This window comes from Halichoerus grypus, chromosome 10, assembly GCF_964656455.1.
Source record: "Halichoerus grypus chromosome 10, mHalGry1.hap1.1, whole genome shotgun sequence".
NCBI lineage: Eukaryota > Metazoa > Chordata > Mammalia > Carnivora > Phocidae > Halichoerus > Halichoerus grypus.
This window is the reverse complement of record NC_135721.1, coordinates 880,236-901,110: the sequence shown is the minus strand read 5'-3', so window position 1 is coordinate 901,110 and position 20,875 is coordinate 880,236. Positions and strand designations below refer to the sequence as shown.

Sequence of the window (20,875 nt, the reverse complement as noted above, 5' to 3'; positions counted from 1 at the left end):
GGCAGCTTGCCCCTTAGGGCTGCACGGGCACACGGCTCACGTCCACAGATGTGCCCTACTTCGTTATTTGTGACTGCGTGAAAACAGCAAAGCTCGGAACTTAAATGCTCATGAACAAGCAAGTGGGTTAATAAGTTATAATGCATACTTTAAGACTTTAAGAAGTCTTAATCAAATTTCTGTCCACTTAATGATATGGGGAGAAGTGTACTAACTACAGCTAAGTGACCCACACCAGGTGCCGAGCACGCACACGCATGCACATGCTATGCACACATATGCAGGGACAATGCACAGGGTCTTCCCAACAGCTGTTACCTCCCCGCTCCCAGTACAGGACAAATGGGGGCTTTGACCTTTCATTTATAGTTCTGTTTGATTTTTTAAATGACATCTGTTATTTTCATAATAAATAATAAAAGTTTAAAATTCTACCTGTATGGGGAAACATGGGTTTTGGTTTTCACAGGTCAGCTGGCAATCAGCTCCTCCCCCAAATGCAGCTTTGCTGGTGCTCTGAGGCGTGAACGCAATGTCGTGATCAATATATTGCCCCCACACCATCAGGAGATCAGAATATTGGTCATCCTCTGTGACGGCCTCGTTGGGAACTTGAATGACTTGTCTTGTCACCTCCCGGACCTGATGAGAGAGACCAGCCTGTCATGCAGGATGGACATCTGCAGAGAAAGACACTGAGGGATCCTGAAGGTCGGGGACACTTGCTCAGGGGGCGGGGAGCCCACAGGCCAGGGCACTCACTCGGGACTGGGAGCCATCCGTGTGATAATGGCCATGACTCAGAGGGTGGGCCCCGGGGGCCAGGAGGGCTGTTCCAGGCCTGGACATGTTTGCAGGTGTGATTACTGTAAGGACCCTGAGACAGGGGCTCTTCAGGGGTTCTAAGTTCTGGGGTTCCAAGTTCTGGGGTTCCAAGTGGATCCAATGCAATCGCAGGTTCTTAGAATCTGAGAGCCTCTCCTGCCTGTGGTCAGAGGGGATGTGGCTTTGGGGGGCCGGGAAGAGGCTCTGCTGCAGCCCCGCCCACACCTGGTCGTAGCCCCGTGAGACCCACGTCACACTCCTCACCTCCAGAACTGGAGGGTGGGAACATTGAGTAGTTTCAGCAGGAGCAGAAACCTAACAGCCTGCGTGAAAGACTTCTGAGCTTCGATTGCTCTAAGTAGCCGTGTAATTCTGGCAAATACGGTTTACAGAATCCTGGTCCCTTAACTCCGAGAGTTCAGAGAGCCCCGGGGCTTGAACAGGCATCTAGCAGGATGGAAAAGGTATTCCTAACTCATTTAGGGACAATCGAGTGGAGGCTGAGAGTGACCTGCAGAAATGTACGGGGGACGAGCGCAGCTGGAGGGGCCCGTGCCGCCCCACCGGGCCCAGCCACCAGCTCCCACGCTGCTCCCAGCTGCGAGGAGCACCTGTCCTGCTCAGCCACGGTCTGGAAGAACAGCTCAGGACGCTGATCCGTAGAGAACCTGTGGACGGGGTACCGGCCCCAAGCTGGTGTGATCAGATCCTGACTGCTCATGCTGAACAGAGCATCACGGTCATATTTCTGGAGAATTCCATTGTCTCACGTAGTACAAGACCAGGCAGACTGGTTTATTGATGGAAGTAAGTAGTCAAATTGAGGGCAAAATATCCACTTTTTAACCAAATTCATCAGTGGATTGGATATGAGTTTGCTTAGCAAATAATTTGCCTCTGGGAGTAAAGCGGCAACCATCATTTTGCATAAATGAGTGAATTACTTAACTGGTAAGTATCTTTGAACACACATCATCTTCTGCCTATGGGTAAAGGAATTTATTTCAAAATGCCAAAATGAGGGGCACCTGGGTGGCTCAGTCGATTAAGCAACTGACTCTTAGTTTCGGCTCAGGTCGTGATCTCAGGGTCATGATATCAAACCCCACATCGGGCTCCGGGACCAGCAGGGAGTCTGCTTGGGATTCTCTCCCTCTGCTCTTCCTCTGCAACCAAATAAATAAATCTTAAAAAAAACCCAAAATACCGAAATGATTGTGAAGAGCAGAGAGTTGGACGAGCCTTAATCTAAATCTGCATCGTCCCAGTCACTGGCTGGTGACTTGCATCTCTCCGCGCCTCAGCTCCCAAGCTGGCGAGCACAGGATCTGGGAGGGTGGAGAGGACCAGGCTCTGTGAGCACGCCGCTGGGCACTCTGCCCTGAGCCCGGTCTCGGCAGCAGGCTGGCGTCCTCCAAGACGGCGGTGTCTGGCAGCGCCACGGGGACCGGGTTCCAGCGCGGTTGGCACAGTGTGTGGAGGCACCTACCGGGGGCAGTGGGAAGCCGTTGTACCGCAAGTGGGGGTTCCAGCCTCTGGGCTCACTGACCCCGTCTTCGTAGGCAGGCGGCAGCCATCGCGCCAGGGCTGTGTTGGAGGCTCCCCACCTGGGGTGGTCTCTGTGGAGACAAACGTGAGACTTGCAACCCCGAGATAGCCTACATTTGGAAAAAGATGATAGCTGAGTGAGAATGGAAATATCAGTTCAAAGAGCCAAATGAAATGGGAATTTTCTGTTAGAGAAAAATTTGTGTGTGTGTGTGTTTTAAAGGATAATTTGGACATAAAATCATTACAGTGTTCAGGTCCCCTTGGCATTTGTCAAACAAATCACGTGGGAGCACCCAGCGGGGGCGCTTGATGGCCGTTGCAGGGTCTTTGCAAAGAAGTGTGCGCGAGGCCAGTTTGGAGGCGTGCGGTCGACAAGTGTCTGGGCTCGGGAGGCCACGCGGCCAAAGGGTTAGGGTTGGAGAAGATCGGGATCTAGACTTCTTAACAAGTGTCTCATGCATCCGATGTGTAGACACTTGGAACATCTAAGATGTGAAGTCTAAGAGATTCATGACAAGCTGAATGATTTTGTAAAGTTTTTGGAGTGTTGAGAAATATCAATATTTAAAAATCCGTTGCTTTGTTTTGACACGTTATGATCACGATTAAGGAGGTTACATACGTGGATCATTCTTCCATAAACGTGACTGATTTAGAAGCTCTGCTTGACGGTGAAAGGAACCGTGAGCTACCCAGGGAGGCCGCTAGTCTGGACAACCAAGAGTCCGCACATCTGGAGGCGAGACGCAGTTTTGGCCCCCGTGACAGACTGAACAGACCACGCTTCTCCTAATGGCGCCACACGGCCCCGGGCGTAGGGAAAAGGACTTCACTGCTGCGTCACTCATGTTGCCACTGCCCCTCGAGGAGCCCTCCTGAGGGCCTTGCTTGCAGGAGGCGGGATGGGGACTTCCGTGCGTCTGCAGGGGCGGTGCGTGGGGGAGAATCCTATAATCTATCCATCCTTCACTGATCTCCAGCGCACCATCGTGGCTCAATTTGTAGAATGACATGGGACAGCAATGCATTTAATTAGCGGCAGTAAGTCAGCGTGGGGAGATTGGTGTGCGCTCTAGTGTCAGATTCGTTACAGTTGGTTTCTCTTTATTGAAATTCCACTGCTTGGGGGGAGGTATAATTTCACTCCATTAAAAATAATGAAATATTCTTTTAACTGCTTAGGCCATGATTTTTTTGCTGATTGACTTTATATTTCAGTAGCTTGTAGGCTGTCATGAGAGCCTGTGGCCCTCGCCTGTCTTATGGACACTCGGCAAGGGTGTGCACTTGACCTTCCCAGCCAGAGCCTCAGCCTGCCCAGCGGGAGCCCAGGACAGAGCGCGGCCTGTGCCGGGGGCGGTGTTCGGTGCCATCCGGAGACCTTCTCACGGCCTCCCCACGACGCATCCGGCGTCGCTCCTGTGTCAGAAGAATCTCTGCCGCCATGGGGTCGACCTTTAGCTCCAAATCACTTGCTTATTAGTGTTGGGTTCTGGGCCGCGGGAGGGAAAGGGTCATAAGCTGATGGAGTGAGCAGGTGGGAGCATTTCCGGAGGAGAGGTTACAAGGTCACAGCTGTCTGTGCTGTGATGTTTGGAAGTGCTAGCGCCCCTCTCCGAGCTCCGGCACCCTGGATGCCGTGACACCCCGGGTTCTAAAGAGAGAGGCAGGTCCAACTACCAGCCTGACCAGAGCGTGGATGGAAGTCCACAGTGGATGCTGGGAGGCGCCGGTGGGTGTCCTCCCGGCCACAGACGTGGGAGCACCGGAACTGTGTGGTGTCTGCTTGAGGAGATGCAGTGTCACCAAGTGTCTCATGCTTGGGGAACCGCGATGGAGCTTTGACCTCTGTGGCAACGAAACCTTTCCACACCCTCATCTGCGAGTGGTGCACACGTGGGCAGCAGGGCAGGGGACGGGACACGCAAACCCAGACAGTCCCCACGTGGCCCCAGGACCTAGAGTGGCTCCTACCGTGCCCGATGCGCTGTCCGTCAGCCTGAAGCGTAAGAAAACTCAGCCCATGGTGCGCGGGCCTTGGGCTGGAGCTCCCTGATTGTAGGTGGTGCAGACTCGCGAGTGCGTGGTTGATCGATGCGGTGCTTTTCCATCATGGGCATGGACTCGATATGCTCCAAGAACTCTGGAAACTTCTCTAGTCTGGCATCATTTGTACCCATGTTATGGGCCACGTATGTCAGGCATGAAACCCACACCAGCAACATCTACTTTTCTACGAGCGTCCTGGGGCCTCAGGGGCCGCATGCACCGGTCAGGGGTGCTGTTTTGTTTCAGTTCAAGCATCCGTATTGTAAACGACCTTAGTGTCGCTTGAGCTCTGTTGTCTGGTGGCTACAGTTTGAAGCAGGTTAAACACAGGCCTCCCTACGAGAGACCACCATGTGAAGGACGTCCACTCCAGTAAGATCCACAAGCCGTCACCTCTGCCAGATGGTTTCACGAGCTACGTCAAACCACAAAAGAGAAGAAGCAGTGAGTGTGGATATGACCCTGTGGCAGGTGTCCTGATGGAAAAGGGAGCCGGTGGGTGAGTCTGCAGGTGCCGGTGGACATAATGCCTGTTCACGCATGTTTGGAAGACCGATCCCACATTTAGTTTGGGTTTTGACAATTGTTTCAACAAATTAATGCAGAGAATTTTCTACACACCAAATTAAACACTAAACCCAGGTAGGTCAGGGTTCGGCCTATAACTCAAATGCATGAATCAGATTTTGCCTTCAGAATATATCACTTCCTCTAGGCGCTCATGGGTTCTGAGGTCAGAAATTCTCCCAGGATGAGGCTCCACACAGAATCACCACGTAACAGAGATGGGTCCCGTCCTGCAGCCCGGAAGGCTGTTCCCAGTCCGTCTCTGTGTCCACGCAGGATGTCCGTTTGGCAGGCCTGGGCATGAAGCAGGTGAGTCCAGTGACAGTCGGTGTCTCTGTCACCGTGTGGATAGAAACGTCATCTGCAATCTCCATCCGTCTGGTGGGCGGGTTAGAGGCGGTGAGGGCCAGGCTTGTGAGCAGTCATCGTTAATTTGACGTTAAGCCTGAGCCGGGAAAATTCTGCTGTAATTTTGAGATTCAGCCATCGCCACAGATGAATACATCACAGCTGCCTGATGGTGGGAGCCTTGCTCGCAGGAAAAGGCACATGGAATTACATTTATGGTCCTCCGTGGCTAATGCCTCGGGCCAGGATCCAAGAGGTGAGATACCGTCTGGTCATTCGTGGGGAAAATCATGGCAACACTTACAGTATCAGGATTGCAGACTGCATGCAAGGACCTTTAGACATTCTCTCTCTCAAAAACCAGAAACCGCTCTGCCAGGTAAGCATCCTTCCTGTTCACGAGGCAGAAACAGGGCCCAGAATGCCGGTGAGAGCCATCAAGTGGTCACTGTCACATCCAGCAGCCCCAGCAGAGATCTGAGTTCACCGTAACGGATGAGAGCCGCACGCGTGCCCACACACTCAGGCCCGGAAAACCCGGGCCGATGTGGGGACCTGAGCAGCCACCGGGCAACGCTCCCGAGATCAGAGTAGGGCCCCCGCAAACATGCACTGCACTTGCTTCCATGCACGCAACGCCCTTGCAGCGCCAATCACATCCAACAAACGAGGAAGATTGTAGATTGTAGAAATCCTTCTTTCCCACTTCCGTTAACTGATGGTGCGGGGTGATCCCAGCACTTGGCATATTCTCAGTAAAGGGAAAACGAACATGAGAAGCCACATCCCACACCTGGGACGCCCACCCATCACCCCACACTGCAGGAAAACTAGCAGAAATGGAGGCGTCTTTTCAATCCACCATTTGGAAATTCAGAAGTTATACAGTTAAATTCCAAGTCACATTTGGCTTAAAGATAGAATGACGGCCAACAACAGTCAATACGCAGAGCCAGACCCCGTGGTTCACCGCCCGGCAGCAGCAACCGGGTAAGAAGTGACGCCGTTAAGGAAGAAAAAGAAAGCGGAGAACAGCCCACGGCGCGTCCATGTTAGTCTAGAAAAAAGGAAGTAACAAGGAAACAACCCCCCCCCCAAATCAAAAAGAAATATTGGTGAAATTTTAGTAAAAAATAGGCAGCATAACATGGTGGTAAAGACCAATATATCGGAGACTGAATTCTTGGAAACCTTGTAAAGAAGTCTGACCACTGGTGAGCCTTAAACGAATAGCAGTCCTAGCTTCCTGCTGGTCACAAACGTGCCTTCAAAACGGAAATAAAAGATCACACTCTAACCTGGATGCTCTAGAAACTCAGCTTAATAACCAGAACTATCCAGAAGGAAAATGCACTTTCTCAGGTGAAAAATACGTGCCAGAAAGAAATATCCGTCCTGTCCCTCTATCTGAACAAACCGGGGTTAGACATGCCCGGGGCACAGAACCTGCGCAGCGGGCTGGACCCGGGCTGCAAGAGCACGCGTGCACGTGGCATGTGCAGCACGGACACGCACGTGGGAGCAGCCCCGAGTGGGGCGTCCGTGCGCACGGAGGACTCCCACCCTCCGCAGCCTGCGCCCCAGGCAGACCCCGTGCCGTCAGGGAGCGGGCGGCTGACGGAGGAGACAGGCCCACCCGGTTGGGGGGGGCTTCCCCAGGGCTGGGCCTGACGTCCTGCCCCTGTGAAGGGACCTGGGAGGCTGAGCTGAGGAACCAGGCCCTCCCGGGGAGGGGGCCGGAGAGGGGACGCCCTCGCTGGTGTGGAGTGGCTTTAGCAGAGTGCAGGAGGGCACCTTGATCATCTGGGAAATCCCACGTGTCCTGGATGATTTGGTCCACTCAAGCACCACCCTCTGTCCTGAACCGTGGACTGGACCACGTGCCCGTCTGTTGGCAGTAGTCCCCGTGAGCCCCATGACCAGCCACGTGGGCGCCACCGTTTTGTTTCATTCTGAGATTCCTTCTGCGTTTCTGGTTAGTCCAGGAGTACAGTCATCATAGGACCTAGCCTTCCAACTGCGAAGCTCTCTGTAATAAAAATGGGAGCTAGTCCTGTTTATGCTGGACCCACTGGGGCCCGTGGTCCCATTCCTCAGCTCTGTGAGGACAGGTCTGTTGTATTCCCCAGCAGGTGTCACAGGGCCTGGCTCAGGGCGCTCAGAGTGTTAGAATAAATATAGGAAGGGAGGGAGGGAGGACAGCCATCTTTTTCCCAGCTCCCTCCCCGGGGACAGGGCCATCGTCGTGCTGCCCTCCAGTACCTGGGTGGCTCTGGTCTGGTGCAGACTTGTGTCCTGGGCCCCGTGGCCGTCCTCCACCCAAAGGACGTCTGGGCCTCCTCATCCTTCTCAGGGTTCTGATCTCAGTCGAGCCCAGGGTTCCTGGGCCTTCCCAGAACCCAACTCTAGGGGACACTTTGTGGAAAGGGTGGGGCAGCGTCGGGACACCCGCGGATGGAGTGGACAGGTGTCTAAGGGACACCTGCAGACAGGGTGGGGCAGCGTCCAGGGGACACTGGTGGATGCGGTCATGTGGGGGGCACCCGCAGATGGGGTGGGGCAGGTGGGGTGGTCCTGGGCACTCAGAGGCGGGAGAAGACCCGAGTGGTCTGCAGCCCCCCTCGGGATGGCCTCTAACCCTGCTGGGGCCCAGCTGCCACCAGAAGACAGAGCCAGTCCGACGGAAATGCCTACCTGTTGTTGCAAGCGCCCGTGATGAGCCTGTACTTGCTGGCCAGGCAGGTGTTTGGACATTTGGGGGGTAGCATGTAGGGCAGGCATCCAGACACGTTCGCAATTGTGTTCAGCACATCTTCCGGCAGGACGTCTGGGTAGAAACAACAGCACATTGACCACCGTTTGCAATGACGAGCCTACCTGCGGCCGTACACGCGGTAAGGAGGTCTCAGACGGGGCCCCAGCCTCCGCACGGGGGACCCCCACACCAGCCGCGTCTCCTCTGGGGCGAGGGCTCCTTCTCCTTCAAACCAGTCACTCTCTGTAATCCCCGCGCGCTCCCTCACTGCGAGGATTTGGGCTTTTAAAACCTATGTCTGCTTTGTGACCTTTCAGAAAAGCAAGTCAGTGGAGTAACCCTGACCCCACCTGTGGGGCCGCATCCCCGACGCGTCTCCGCACCCTGGCAGCGAGGCCGTGCGTCCAGCAAAGCTCGGTCCTTACCCTCCCCCAAGCCCGCCCGGTCAGCTGTGCGGGCAGCCTGCCTTCTCTCCGAGCACTGGCTTCTGGTTCCCTCCTTGCCACTCTTTCCAGGTTAGGCCCCAGAAAGCAGGCTTATCTCTATTTATTTCCCCAATGCTGTTGCTGTTTATTCAGCAAATCAGAGCAAGGCCTGCTTTCTTGTGTGTTCCTAGACGGAATCATTGGTCACTCTCCAAGATGGTTTGTACAAATCCTCCAGAGAATGCCATAGAGACAACAGCCAGATACCGGTGAGGTTCAGACTCGCTAGAGGAGCTCTGGAAAGAACGCATATTCCGTTCTAAGTCGGAGAGAAACCAGACTGGGCTCTCGGTGATGCAGGGAGCCGTGTCTGCCGGTGGCTCTGTGCGAACAGCAGAATGACCCTGGGGCCGGGCTTCCCGTTCTGCCCACGGATGAGCACGCACTCCTCATGAGGCTGAGCACAGCTCCCTCCTGACAGGATGCGCTCAGGCACCCGTGGGAGGAAACCGGGTCCCCTGCACGGAGCCATATACTGTCACAGCTACGCAATGAACAGAAGCAGGGCCAGGAAGGAGCCCGGAAACTGGGTGCCCGCACGCGGCTGTAGACGCTTCGCGCTGACGAGGTCACAGGGCCACGTGTACTGCCAGGATTGCTTTTCTCACACTGCACGTTGTCCACTCCTGCCCACGTTGTTGACAACGGAAACCTCAGGAAACTGCATAAATCAGCCGGTTCTTCGGTTCTGCATGTTGGGCTGGACCAAACCCCCAGCCTCGTCTCCCCAGGCACCTGCCTCCCCAGAGCTGAGCAAGGGCACTGACCCTGGAGCAGGTACCCAGGGCTGGGGGTCCGCGCACGCACGGCCGGCCTTAGAGCCCTTGCTCAGCCCCACAGTTTGAAACAAAACCATGTCTGATGAACCGTTGGTTGCTATGAAGTCAACTGAACCTGCTAAGTGTGGTATCTGAGAATTCTGGTGAGTCCTGACTTGGCTAAGCCTGTCTTATTCGAAAGGCTAACTAGGAAGCGACATATCTATACACGGTGGAATATTACTCAGCCATCAAAAATAATGAGATCTTGCCTTTCCCAACGACGTGGATGGAGCTAGAGGGTATTATGCTGAGTGAAATAAGTCAGTCACAGGAAGACAAACACCATATGATCTCACTCATGTGTGGAATTTAAGAAACAAAACAGATGAACATCGGGGAAGGGAAGAAGAGAGAGGGAAACAAAGCGTAAGAGACTCTTAACACTAGAGAACAGAGGGAGGGCTATTGGAGGGAGGTGGGGGGATGGGCTGGCTGGGGGATGGGAGGGCACCTGTCGGGATGAGCCCTGGGTGTTGTAGGTAAGTGAGGAATCACTAAATTCCACTCCTGAAACCCATTTTACCCTATGTGTTAACTAACTAGAATTTAAATAAAAACTTGGAATAAACAGATTTAAAAAAATAAAAAATAAAGTAAAAGAAACAAAGGCTAAGTCAGCATTAAGTGTCTCGGCCCTTTTCGGAGGGAGCACTCAGAGAGCAAGCGGGCCGTGACTCCACACTGAAGAAGCCTGGATACGTCTGATTGTCCCAAAGCCCATCTTCCAGGCCCCATCCCAGGATGCACAGACCGCCTGGTCCGGCCGGCAGCGCCCGACCTTGGCCCACAGGCTGCCTTCCTCTGAGGCAGCTCCTCTGCCTGTAGCCCGTGTTGTCCCCACGTCAGGGTCAGGGTCGGGCGGACTGGCTCTCAAAGCCTCGGAGGAAGTCATGGAGGCCACGGCCACGCAGCGGGGAGGGGCTCTGCCCCGGGCAGCTCCCAGGAGAACGCGCCTCCTGGAACAGCCCTGCAAGCAGCTCCCAGCCTTCCGACCGGTCCCCGGAAACCGCCGCTTGGACGCCACACTGCCGCCGCCCCACATCACAGGGACAGGTACCTCCCAGGGAGCCCAGACACAATCTCATGCCTGTTCGAGCAGCGGTTAAGGATCCGCCGTGTCCGAGCGTGGAGCCGAGTGAGAAGCGCCCCGTGCAGTCCCCACCCAGCCCTGCAGTCTGCCCCTCGGGGGCCGCTGCTCAGGTGGGGGCACCTCGGGGGGCTCACCGGTGGGAGGCCGAGATCGCCCGAGCTTCCCGGAGACGCTTGTCTTCAGGGCCTGCACGGAAGCTTCCATGATCTCGGCCGCTCGGGCGATGGCTCGGCTGGTTGGCTCAGGGAGTTTGGAAAAAGACAGAAGCTGTGATGGACGAGAGATCTCTCTTTTGCTGAGGTCCCTGCGGCAAAGAGGAGACACAAAGCGGGTTATTGGTTTATGGCTGCTTTCAAAGTAATCACTACTCACTTCAGCAGAGCACGTGCCAGGGACCAGCACCGTGCGGGTTCGGGTGGGCGTATCCGGAGGCCGTTCACCAGGACCGCCGTAGAGGGACAGGACTTGGGGCAGATAAACCTTCTCATCAAAATCCAGTTAGACGCCTTCGCTGTGTTCCAGCCAGTGAGAGAGGGGCCCTGAGTGCGTGCAACCCTGTTGGGCTCCTGGGGCCAGCAAGTGCTTGCAGGCCGGCCCGTCCCCTCCAGTCAGAGAATCAACCCCCACAGGGCGGAACAGGGCAACAGAACCATTTGTGGGGGGACAGGAAGCACCGTGCCCTGTCCCCAGCGCCCTGCGTCCCTGGCCTCTCACATTCCAACAGCTCCAGCCCCGGGGGATCTGTCCAGCCCCCTGCCCACAGCGACCCAGGGGGCAGGGGGCCCGAGCCGGCCTCTACCTGGGCGGCACCTGCAGAGTGGAGCCCCGCGGCCCCAGGAAGAGCCAGCGGCTGGAGGGAAGCCCCTCCAGCTGCCCTGGGATCTGCGGCTCCTCACGCTGCAGAAGCAGCCGAGCTCCGCTTCCCGTGGTCCCACCGGCTGTGAGCCAGCGGGCCGCCGAAGCTTTCCGTGTGTTAGTGATAAGCCCAAGCGTGCAGGCTCCCCGAGCAAACCAGGGTGGCAGGTGCTGTGCCGAGCACAACTCATACCTCAGGCTATTACTTCTGAAAACCTCGGGTGGTGAATGGCGTAATTAGGCCCATTTTACAAATCTCGCTCATTGAGAGTCAGGTAGCTGGCGTCAGGTGGACGGCCAGTGACAGAGGCAACACTGAAACACAAGAACTGCGAGCGTCCACGGCAGATACTTTAGAGAAAACCTGACGTCCCTATGAATGTGCATGATCTATAACCACGCATGATCTATAAAAACACAGTATGTGAGGCCTGCCTGTGTGTTTATAACACCATGTCGTCATGAACACCAGCCTGCAGAGCTTCATGGGACCCTGGCCCCAGACATGAGACTCCGGCCCCATTCACGGGACCCTGGCCCCAGACACGGGACCCGGCCCCAGACACAAGACCCCGGCCCCAGACACAGGACCCCGGCCCCAGACACAGGACGCCAGCCCCATTCACGGGACCCCGGCCCCAGACATGGGACACCGGCCCCACACAAGGGGCCCCAACCCCATTCACGGGACCCTGGCCCCAGACACAAGACCCCGGCCCCAGACACAGGACGCCAGCCCCATTCATAGGACCCTGGCCTCAGACATGAGACCCCAGCCACCGCAGTGCCAGTTCTGGCCTTTCTGAGGCTCCCTGAGACTCTGGGGGAGATAGGACAGCCCCCCAAAGATGTCCAAGTTGGACCCCTCAGAGCCCGTGAACAGGCCTGGCTGCTTAGCAAAGGGGATTATGTTGTGGATAGAATTGGGATTGCTAATCAGCTGAGGATAAATGGGGCTCTTCCCCTGGGTTATCCAGAAGGCCACACAACCACCAGGTCCTTACGAGGGGAGGAGGAAGACGGGGGGCGGGGAGGAGAAGTGGTCAGAGATTCCGTCGCCCCCCAAAGACAGAGGAAGGGCCCAGCTGGGGAACATGGGAGCCTCTAGAGCCAGGAAGGTGAGGAAAGGGAGGTTTCCCGGGTCTCAGAAGGACTGGCGTCCCACAGACTCCTGGACTCTGGCCCATGGAGGTCCATGATGGACTGGGACCCACAGGATGGTGTGACCGTCCACGCGTGCTGGATTAAGCTGCTGGGTTTGGGACAACGTGCTCCAGCAGCCCTCGGAGGCCAGTGCCCCTCTCCTCATGGAGGCCCTGGGCCACGTGCGGCGGCCTCGGAGCCTCGGCCGGGGGACCCCTGTAGCACACAGGCCGCAGACCTGACCTGCACCCCAGGCGCCCCCCGCTGTTACATCGACAGGGAGCAAACTTTCCCCTTTGTGCAGGGAGGCGCCCTATCTTCCAAGGCTACCCGCTTGGCAAATGTCCCTGGAAAGGCAGGCGGTGACCTTCTCGCCGTGTTTCCAAGCAAACCAGTGAGCCGGTGAGCAGAACCTTCTAGGGGCCCAGACCCACTGCAGCCCGGTCCCCAGGCCACAGACCGGGGCGCTGATGTCCCAGCATGAAGCACTGAGACAAAGCCCACGGCCACAGACCTCGTGAACACGGCCACGTGAGGGGCCACGTCCCCATGGGCACAGGCGGACTTAGAAAGGCCATTTCAGGGAAGGGCCTAGGCCAGTTCTTCTCTTCAGGACGGAGCCCGCACGGGCAGCCAGACCCCCTTGGGAGTCTGCAGTGGCCACGCTCCCACCTCCTTATTTTGCCCTAATTACCCCATTTCTTTGTCCTCAGAGTTCAATGGCAGGAGACTCAGGCCAGCCTCAGCTCGCTGGCAGACCCGTGGACGAGACAGCCGGATCGGGGCCCTGAGATGGTGGACTCCTTCCCCTTGGCCGAGGGCAGAGGTCAGTTCAGAACCCAGGGTGAAGCCCTTGGCCTCCTGAGGTAGACCCCAAAGGATCTGGTTCGTGCAGCTGGGAGGACGCCGCAAGCAGGGCCTGTCTGCCTCCCCCTGCAGCCCGGAGTGCTGGGGGCAGCCGCTGAACCCAGGGAACGGGATGTGGGATAAACGGATGTGGTCCCAGCCCTGCCGGTCAGATCCACCGGAGCGGTCACTGGAGGGTGAAAGGGTCCCCTCGAAAAAGTTTGCAAGATGCCAGGGTGGTATACACGGGGGTCGGATATTGTTGGGGGACAGTCTCCCTAGCTCTGGGTTATTTCTCGACACTTTGTGAGGCCAAGGGCACTGTCTTTGTTTTCGTCCACCTTTACCAGGATGCTCAGAAAACGGGCAGCTCTGAGAGGTGCCTGGCGGGCTCAGTCGGCGGCGCACCCGCTCTTGGTCTCGGGGTCCTGAGTTCAAGCCCCACACTGGGCGTGGATGCTACTGAAAAAGGGGGGCAGCGTTGGAAGGCAGAGGTGGTGTCTTCCTCCGCAAAACAGCCCTACGGCCCATATAACACGACACCACCCTCTCCAGGGCAGAAGGCGGGCACGCGGACCCTCCCCTATGGAGGTGTGGGTTCCGCACCCCATGGCCAGTGTGCCCAGTGGCGAGTCTGGGAAGGGGCGGGAGCTTTAGAAGATCAGAGACACTGGAGTAGGAGGACTTGCAGTTGGAAGTCAGAAAGGATTGTGAGAGAAGGAGCTGAGAGCAAGGGTGCGTGTGACGCACCCACCTCGATCCCAGAAGAGAACGAACCCCCGGCGGCCGGAGGGCCCCACGCACAGCCCGCCACGCCCAGCGTTGTACGCCCGTAGGAAGGCTCCCAGGCAAGTGAGTAAAGGATGTGTCGGTTGTGAACACGAAGTGTGGGTCCATGAGCACAGGGTCGGGTGACGCCCGCGGGGCGACCCGGCGTCTGGGGAAGGGCGTGCACTGCTCTGCGGACCCGGTCTCGGGCGCACAGACGCAGCAGCTCCGGCTTCGATGACCGTGTGGGGGACACCACCGTCCCTAGCGAGAGCTTATAGAAGTATTAGCCAGCCGCCAACGAAATAAGCTTGGAGGATAAAACCTGCTCTTTACTGTTTGTTTTGTTTGCTTTACAAATATCTCATGTGAGACCACAATGTGCTCAATACTGATGTCAATTATATACATAAAATCAAGGCGTTTCTTAATGACTTAAACCTGAATGATGGGTAGACTTAATCCTGCACGGAGGGCCCCATGTGACACGGTGTCCTTCAGCCCAGCCCCCCTCTCTGGTCTCAGCTCCTCCCTACTGCCCCCCGGCGAGGAGTCCCCTGCCGCCGGGACCCCCGCGTGCTACCGGGACCCCTGCCTGATGCCAAGACCCCCACGTGCCGCCAGGACCCCCATGTGCCCCCGGGACCCCCGCCCGCCACCAGGACCCCCGCCTGCCGCCAGGACCCCTGCCCGATGCCAGGACCCCTGCCTGCTGCCAGGACCCCCGTGTGCTGCCAGGACCCCCGCCTGCCACCGGGACTGCAGTACTGAGTCCCGGTGAGATCACCGTGCTTTGCTCTGGGGTTTGCTAGACAGAATTTGAGACTGAACATCGGTTCTTTCAGGATCTTGCCCACGAAGCCAGGAAAGAGAATGAACGCACATGAGGTCAAGTGGAGATTTTGGACCACTGGTGAAAAGTACACGGGGCAGCCCCGTCCCCCAGTGGCCTGCCCCCCGTCCCCCCGCGGAAAGCCTACCTCTTCATGGTGTGGTAGATGGCGCCGTCCACCATGCGCCTGCTCGCTTCCACGATGCTGATGACAGCAGAGTCTCTGTTCCGTCCTGTGGAACAACGTACGGCACAATGACGCAGGTTCATGCACAGCCACCCTCTGCCACATTCAGTGTCCTCCACCGCGTCCAGCATGAGGCAGCCACGAGCCCATGGCTCCTGGCCAGGTCCCCACCTCACAGTGGGCATGAGCTCCCCCTGCAGAGTTGCCCCTGGAGTGCGAGGAGCACACGGACCCTCACGCTCGCACCGCCTCCAAGCGTCGTCGGCCACTCTTGCTTCCCGCTTGCCAGACCACCTCTGGTTAGTCCAGAGAACCCTGAGTACTTTGTTCCCTAACAAAGAGGCGCAGGAAGTTCATAATATTTCCCTATTTTAAGTTGCGCACCGGACAAAAGATAAATTACTTAAACATGCCAGCACTTTGCAGTGACAAGACTAGCATTTTCTTTTACTTCGTGCTTGAAAAGTTTAACAAGTCCTATGCTCTAAACGTTCATGGCCCCTCAAAATGCGTATATTGAAGCCTCACCCCCCGCGTGACAATGTGAGGACAGTCACAAGTGGAGCCCCTGCGGTGGGATCAGTAAGACACGGCCGAGAGCCCCAGCCAGCGGGGATGCAGCCGGATGCATGTCCCCGCAGCCTCACCAGACCCCAAATGTGCCAGCTCCTCGATCTGGGACCTACAGCCTCTGGAGCGTGAGGAATGCATGTCTCCTGTTTATACGCCACCCAGTTGGTGGTAGCTTGTTATAGCAACCCAGACTAAAAAAATAATGTGAGATTCCATTTCTGGGTTGAAATGTGAGGTTCCACATGAATAACGTAAAGTAGACAAGTTCTTCAAGTGACACACACAAGTAGCTTCTGTTACGAATATATCTTTTGCATAATCAGTACTTTATCAAAGGAAATGCATTTATTTGTAAAAATAAATAGATTATCAGAATGTTTTCGAGCATATACACCTTTATAGGACCTAAACTGTTTTTAGAATGGTAAATGTCTATATTTAGGATGAAGTGGGCACAGCATATCCCAGAAAATCTGTTAAAGTAGTGAGTACACTTGGCAGGTGTCCTTGTCCTAAAACTTCACTAATGATTTTGTTGCAGGAAGAAGTAAGAGCCTCTGAACTGTGAGGAGCATCTGCAGATCCTGAGACAGCAGGTGCCGAGGGCAGAGACCCCAGCAGACTCGGGGGTCCACCGGGGCAGCACCCAGCACAGGCACCTGCATGCACCCTCTCCACTGCCCCTCCTGTCCTCCCCAGTCTACTCCGAGTGTGTTGTAAGAAAGACACAATTCCATGTGGATTGTCCCTGGGATTCTGGGAGAAGTGATTAGCCACCAAGTGCTGGGTGACCCTCCGTCCGCAAGGGTCTGGGGAGCACACCGTGGGGCAGGGGCCACTGCCAGGGCCCAGGCCTGCGAGCTCAGGGGGGCTCGCTGTGGAATGTGAACAAGGGGCCAGCAGGTGGGCCCAAGGAGGCAGAAACCCCCAGAACAGGCAGGGGCTCCAAGGACCAAGCTGGGCTTGCGGAGTCTCTCTCAGACCTGCAGGGACAGGGGAGAACCCACAAAAGCAGGGGTACCGTGCATCTGTGATTCCAAACCCACTGCACAGCCCTCATGGCTCGTGTTTTCATCCCCAAAGCCAGCATGGCCCCTCACTTCCCGGATGTAACAGTCGCCCTGCTCATTGACCCTGTGCCCGGTGGTGACATGCAGGGGCTCTGGAGCCAGGCCGCCTTGGAGCCTGGTCTGAAACTGGCCCCCAGGCCCAGTGTCTCACTTCTGATCACCCTGAGGGTTATTTTGAGGGTGAAACAGGTGATTTGTGAAGCTCTTGGCAGAGGGCCCCACAAACCCAAGCGTTTGCAGGAGGCCGCTCTTCTGCTCTCATCCCCAGTGCTCTCGGCCGCCGCGAATGGCCCTCTGCTCTCCCTCCTCCAGACGGCCAGCCCTGCCACGGGGTTCGGGATGTGGGCTCAGGCCCACAGGACGCTGGTCCCCAGCCTCAGGCCGGCACCTGTGCTTTCGGCCAAAGGCTACACCAGGGAGGTTCCAAGGACCTCCTCCTCCTCTCCCTTAATTTGCGAGAGTGGCTCACGGAGCCCAGGGAAACACTTCCATTGATCAGTTTACTCAGGATGCAAATCAACAGCCCGAAGGAGAGATGTGCAGGGTCAGGCCCACAGCAAACAAGCATCTCTCCCTGGGACATGTGGGGCCAGCTCGGTGGCATGTGGGAACGTTCGGGGTCCCCAACCCAGCAGCTCTCCGAACCCAGTGCTTCTGAGTTTTTATGGAGGCTTCATTTCGGAGACACAGTAGACAAGTCCCTGGGCACTGGCCCTGATTCACCCTCCAGCCCCTCCCCTTGCCCAGAGGCGGGGCTGGGGGCCCGGAAAATTCCAACCCCCTGATCACAGGGTTGGTGCTCTTGGCCACAAGTCTCCATCCTTGGGTGACCTGAGGGCTTTCCAAAGTCTCCTTATTAACATAACAAATGCATCTTTATACCAGCCATGGGGGGAGGGGGGCTAGTGTTTAGGGACCTGTGAGCAAGAAAGGGGGAGAAATCCATTCTGGTGTCCAGAGGACTCAGTGTGTTCCTATAAATCCCCACAGCGTGGACGGTGACGGCTCAGTTCGGTCCTGCCCGGGACGGCGGGCTTGCCCTTCCTTCACAGACCCTGCAGCCCCTCCTCCACCTCAGCTCCTTCCTCCAGGGCTGGTCAGCCTCTCACAGCGGCAGTCAGCATCGTGGACCTCGCGACCTGAGCCGGCCCCCTTCTTTCCAGCTCTGAACACTGACTTCTAGAGAGTTCCATGACTTGTCCCATCTGAAGACACCTGCCTTCTGAAGACGGTCCTGGTCCCCCCCAAAGAAAGTTCTCCTTGGGACATAATCCTTTCACATGTCGGAGGCCTGGAGTCTGGGAAGCTGTTACGCAAGTGAACGTCATACTTCAGCAAGAAGCAGCAAGTCAACTGTTTCCAAAGAGTGCTTGTTAAAAACAGTTAAAGACAAGAACGCCGAAATCTTCCTCGTCTGAAGCCGTAAACGGTGCAGGCCCCCAAGTCTCACCGCTGACTGACTCTGAGGAGCTGGTTTTGCTCAGAGATCTGCGTTTGGATCCTGACGTAACTAATCCCTGTTTGCTGAACCCCAAGCAACTGGAATAAAGTTTGCCAACTTTCCTTGTTAAGTGCGTCCCCTCATTAGGCTGGTTCCTAAGTTCCCCGATCTGCAGGAGGGGCCTCTGCTTCCCGCGGTCCGTGTGCACCTTATTTTCCGTAGCAGCTGTAACCTGGGGGAACGTCTGCCGTAAGGATGCTTGTGCATCAATCTCGACTTTGCACAGAGGACACGCATCCCCCTCTGTGTTGACCAACACCTGACTTCCGTGAGGACATCCTCGGGCTCTGCAGAAGGGACCCACCCTTTCTTTCTTAGACCCACAGGGCCATGCATGCATTTCTGAGCTGAGCCCTCCTGGAATCCCACTCTGGGGCTTTTCCTGAGCTAGACTCGAGCGGCATGTACGTGCAAGGGTGCCCTGGCCTCGCTCCTGTCCCCCAGATGGCTACAGACCACAGCCTGACCCTCAGGTGTGCATGTCCAGGACCTACGTGTGTCCTTGACCATGTATCAGCCAGTCTCCAGTCCTGGGTGTGGGGCTTCACGGAAGGACCCGGAAGGACAGGGAGCTTGGACACAGCAGTACCTCGGGCCTCTGGGGCCCTCTGGGGCTGTGAGTAGACTGGACGCGCAGGGGAGAGGTGCCCAGAAGCGAGCCCACAGGCAGCTTCACCTCCAGGCTGCCGGCTCCACGAAGACCCCAGTCCTGTGATAAGAACGCAAACCCACGAAAACGCACAGCAGTATCAGGAGTTAAATTGGCGACAGTGAAATGTGCGCAATAACAATGATCTTTCAAAGAAGGTTCACCAGTGAAAGCTGCCGTTAGCTCGTTGTCAACTGGGAAAAAGTCTCTTCTATTAATGAATGTAAAATCGAACACGATCAGAGAAATATTTTCTAAATAAGTAATTTGTAAAGTAAACGATTAATAAGCCAGCCTCAAAATACTCCAATTAACAATTAAATACCCCCGATGTGCAGCATTCTGATCGATGTTGCACTGTATGTGATTTATATACTTCGTCCAAGCTACAGCAAAAAGAAAATCAAACTCTCCGAGACGGGCAATAATAAACGTCTGTATGAAAGCTGCAGGTATCAGACGTCAGAGCTAACAGTGTGCTGCCGGTAGGCCTGCTGCTCTGGAGGTCGGCTGATGCACAACTTGCTCACCATCAGCCACAGGACTCCCAACTTTTGTTATCGTGGTTTTGTGGCTCTAGGGCCTTAATAAGTATGACATAAAAGGGCAAATCAATTAATTCACAAGCCACTTGTGAACACCGTGGCGTGCGGGGCCTTGGGACGACTGGCTCACGTGGGCGAGAGGAGATCGCCTTCCCCGCGGCGGGCTGAAACGTGCGTCTGATTTGTGTCCTGGTGTCCTCCAGACGCAGCGCGCCTACACAGTGCAGCACGTCAGGGGGTCCCCGTGACGGATGATTTCCCGGTTTCCTACGTGCGGTAGGTGTGCGAGGGAAGGGGCGCGGGCAGACCCGCGTTCTCTGAGCCCCGCGCTTGCCTCCAGCTTCCTGCCACCTGGGATGGGCTGGGTGCTTTCTTAGGGGCACAGGCGTCTGTGAAGGACATGTGGTCACGGAGCCCCGACTTCAGTGGGATTGGGGAAAGTGGGACTCCACATGTGTGTCCTCTGTGCAAAGTCAAGGTGGGGCAGGGGCTGTCAGCACGAGGGTCCTCCCACTCCCGAGGAAGGAGTGAGGCGCCCGGGTCCGCAGAAGCCCCGCCAGGCTGCGGGCAGGCAGGAGCCTGCTGGGGGCCGTCTGCGTCCCCGGGGCTGGCAGCCAGACGCACCTCCGACATTCTGCTCCAGTCAAAGCCCTTCAAGGTGTTTGGTGCCTTTTCTTTTTCTTTTTTAGCCAAACAAAAGCAGAGTTTGAGCTGTGATCCTTTTAACCACCCCAACCCTTTCTCAACCCCACTGACACTGTAGCACTCTGGTTCCAGCACACACATCACTCACAGAAAATGACTTTACAGCAAAGGAATAAGCAATTTCTCCCAAAGACATTTTTTCCCCAAATATTCAAGCAGGTAAAATGGAGAGTCTCATTAATAGTCAGAGGACATGAGTTGTTCTTCAGACAGGATTGTGTTTCGATCCTTCCACCCTCCAGAATCCCTGCTCCCTTCTCAGACATGCGGGAGGAAACATGGAAGGATCGGGTCTCCCCTGACTCTCAGGAGCCGCCTCGCTGCTCTCTGTTTCGGTGGCTGTGGACTGTGGCTTCATGAGGTCAAAGATGATATTTATTTGTCACTCACCCCACAGGAGGTCCTTGCCTCTCAGGAGGAAGGGGAAGAAGCTGTGTGTGCAGGCCGCCACCAGCGTGACGCCCAGGACCACGAGCGCTCTCATTCTAACGGCGGAACCGGCCAAGAACATGCGGGCCATCAGGGCAACGTCCGCGGAGCTGCTTTTCCGGGAACTTGTTAGCTGGACACTGTCATCTGGCTCTTCACTAAGTCTCAGCACCGCCGACGGCGTCCCACCAGCTTGGGTCTGAAGCCTGGAAGACTCTGACTTGCCTCCCGGACGGAGAGTCCAGCAGCGCTGGGCTGTAGCTGCCGCCCTATAAACCCTC

At 56.3% G+C, this 20,875-nt stretch overlaps 1 protein-coding gene across 1 annotated transcript in view; it reads right to left on the bottom strand.

Moving 5' to 3' along the window:
• Nucleotides 1-15,601, bottom strand: part of TPO (thyroid peroxidase) — a 40,621-nt gene extending 25,020 nt beyond the window's left edge. Inside the window, exons 1-5 of the mRNA XM_036081591.2 lie at nt 15,084-15,601; nt 10,626-10,795; nt 8,035-8,167; nt 2,315-2,444; nt 436-642 (exon numbers count right to left, since the gene is read on the bottom strand). Coding sequence (XP_035937484.1) covers nt 436-642; nt 2,315-2,444; nt 8,035-8,167; nt 10,626-10,795; nt 15,084-15,307 — 864 coding nt within the window. The 5' untranslated portion in view covers nt 15,308-15,601. The remainder of the gene's footprint in view (nt 1-435; nt 643-2,314; nt 2,445-8,034; nt 8,168-10,625; nt 10,796-15,083) is intronic.
• Nucleotides 15,602-20,875: the final 5,274 nt, after the last annotated feature.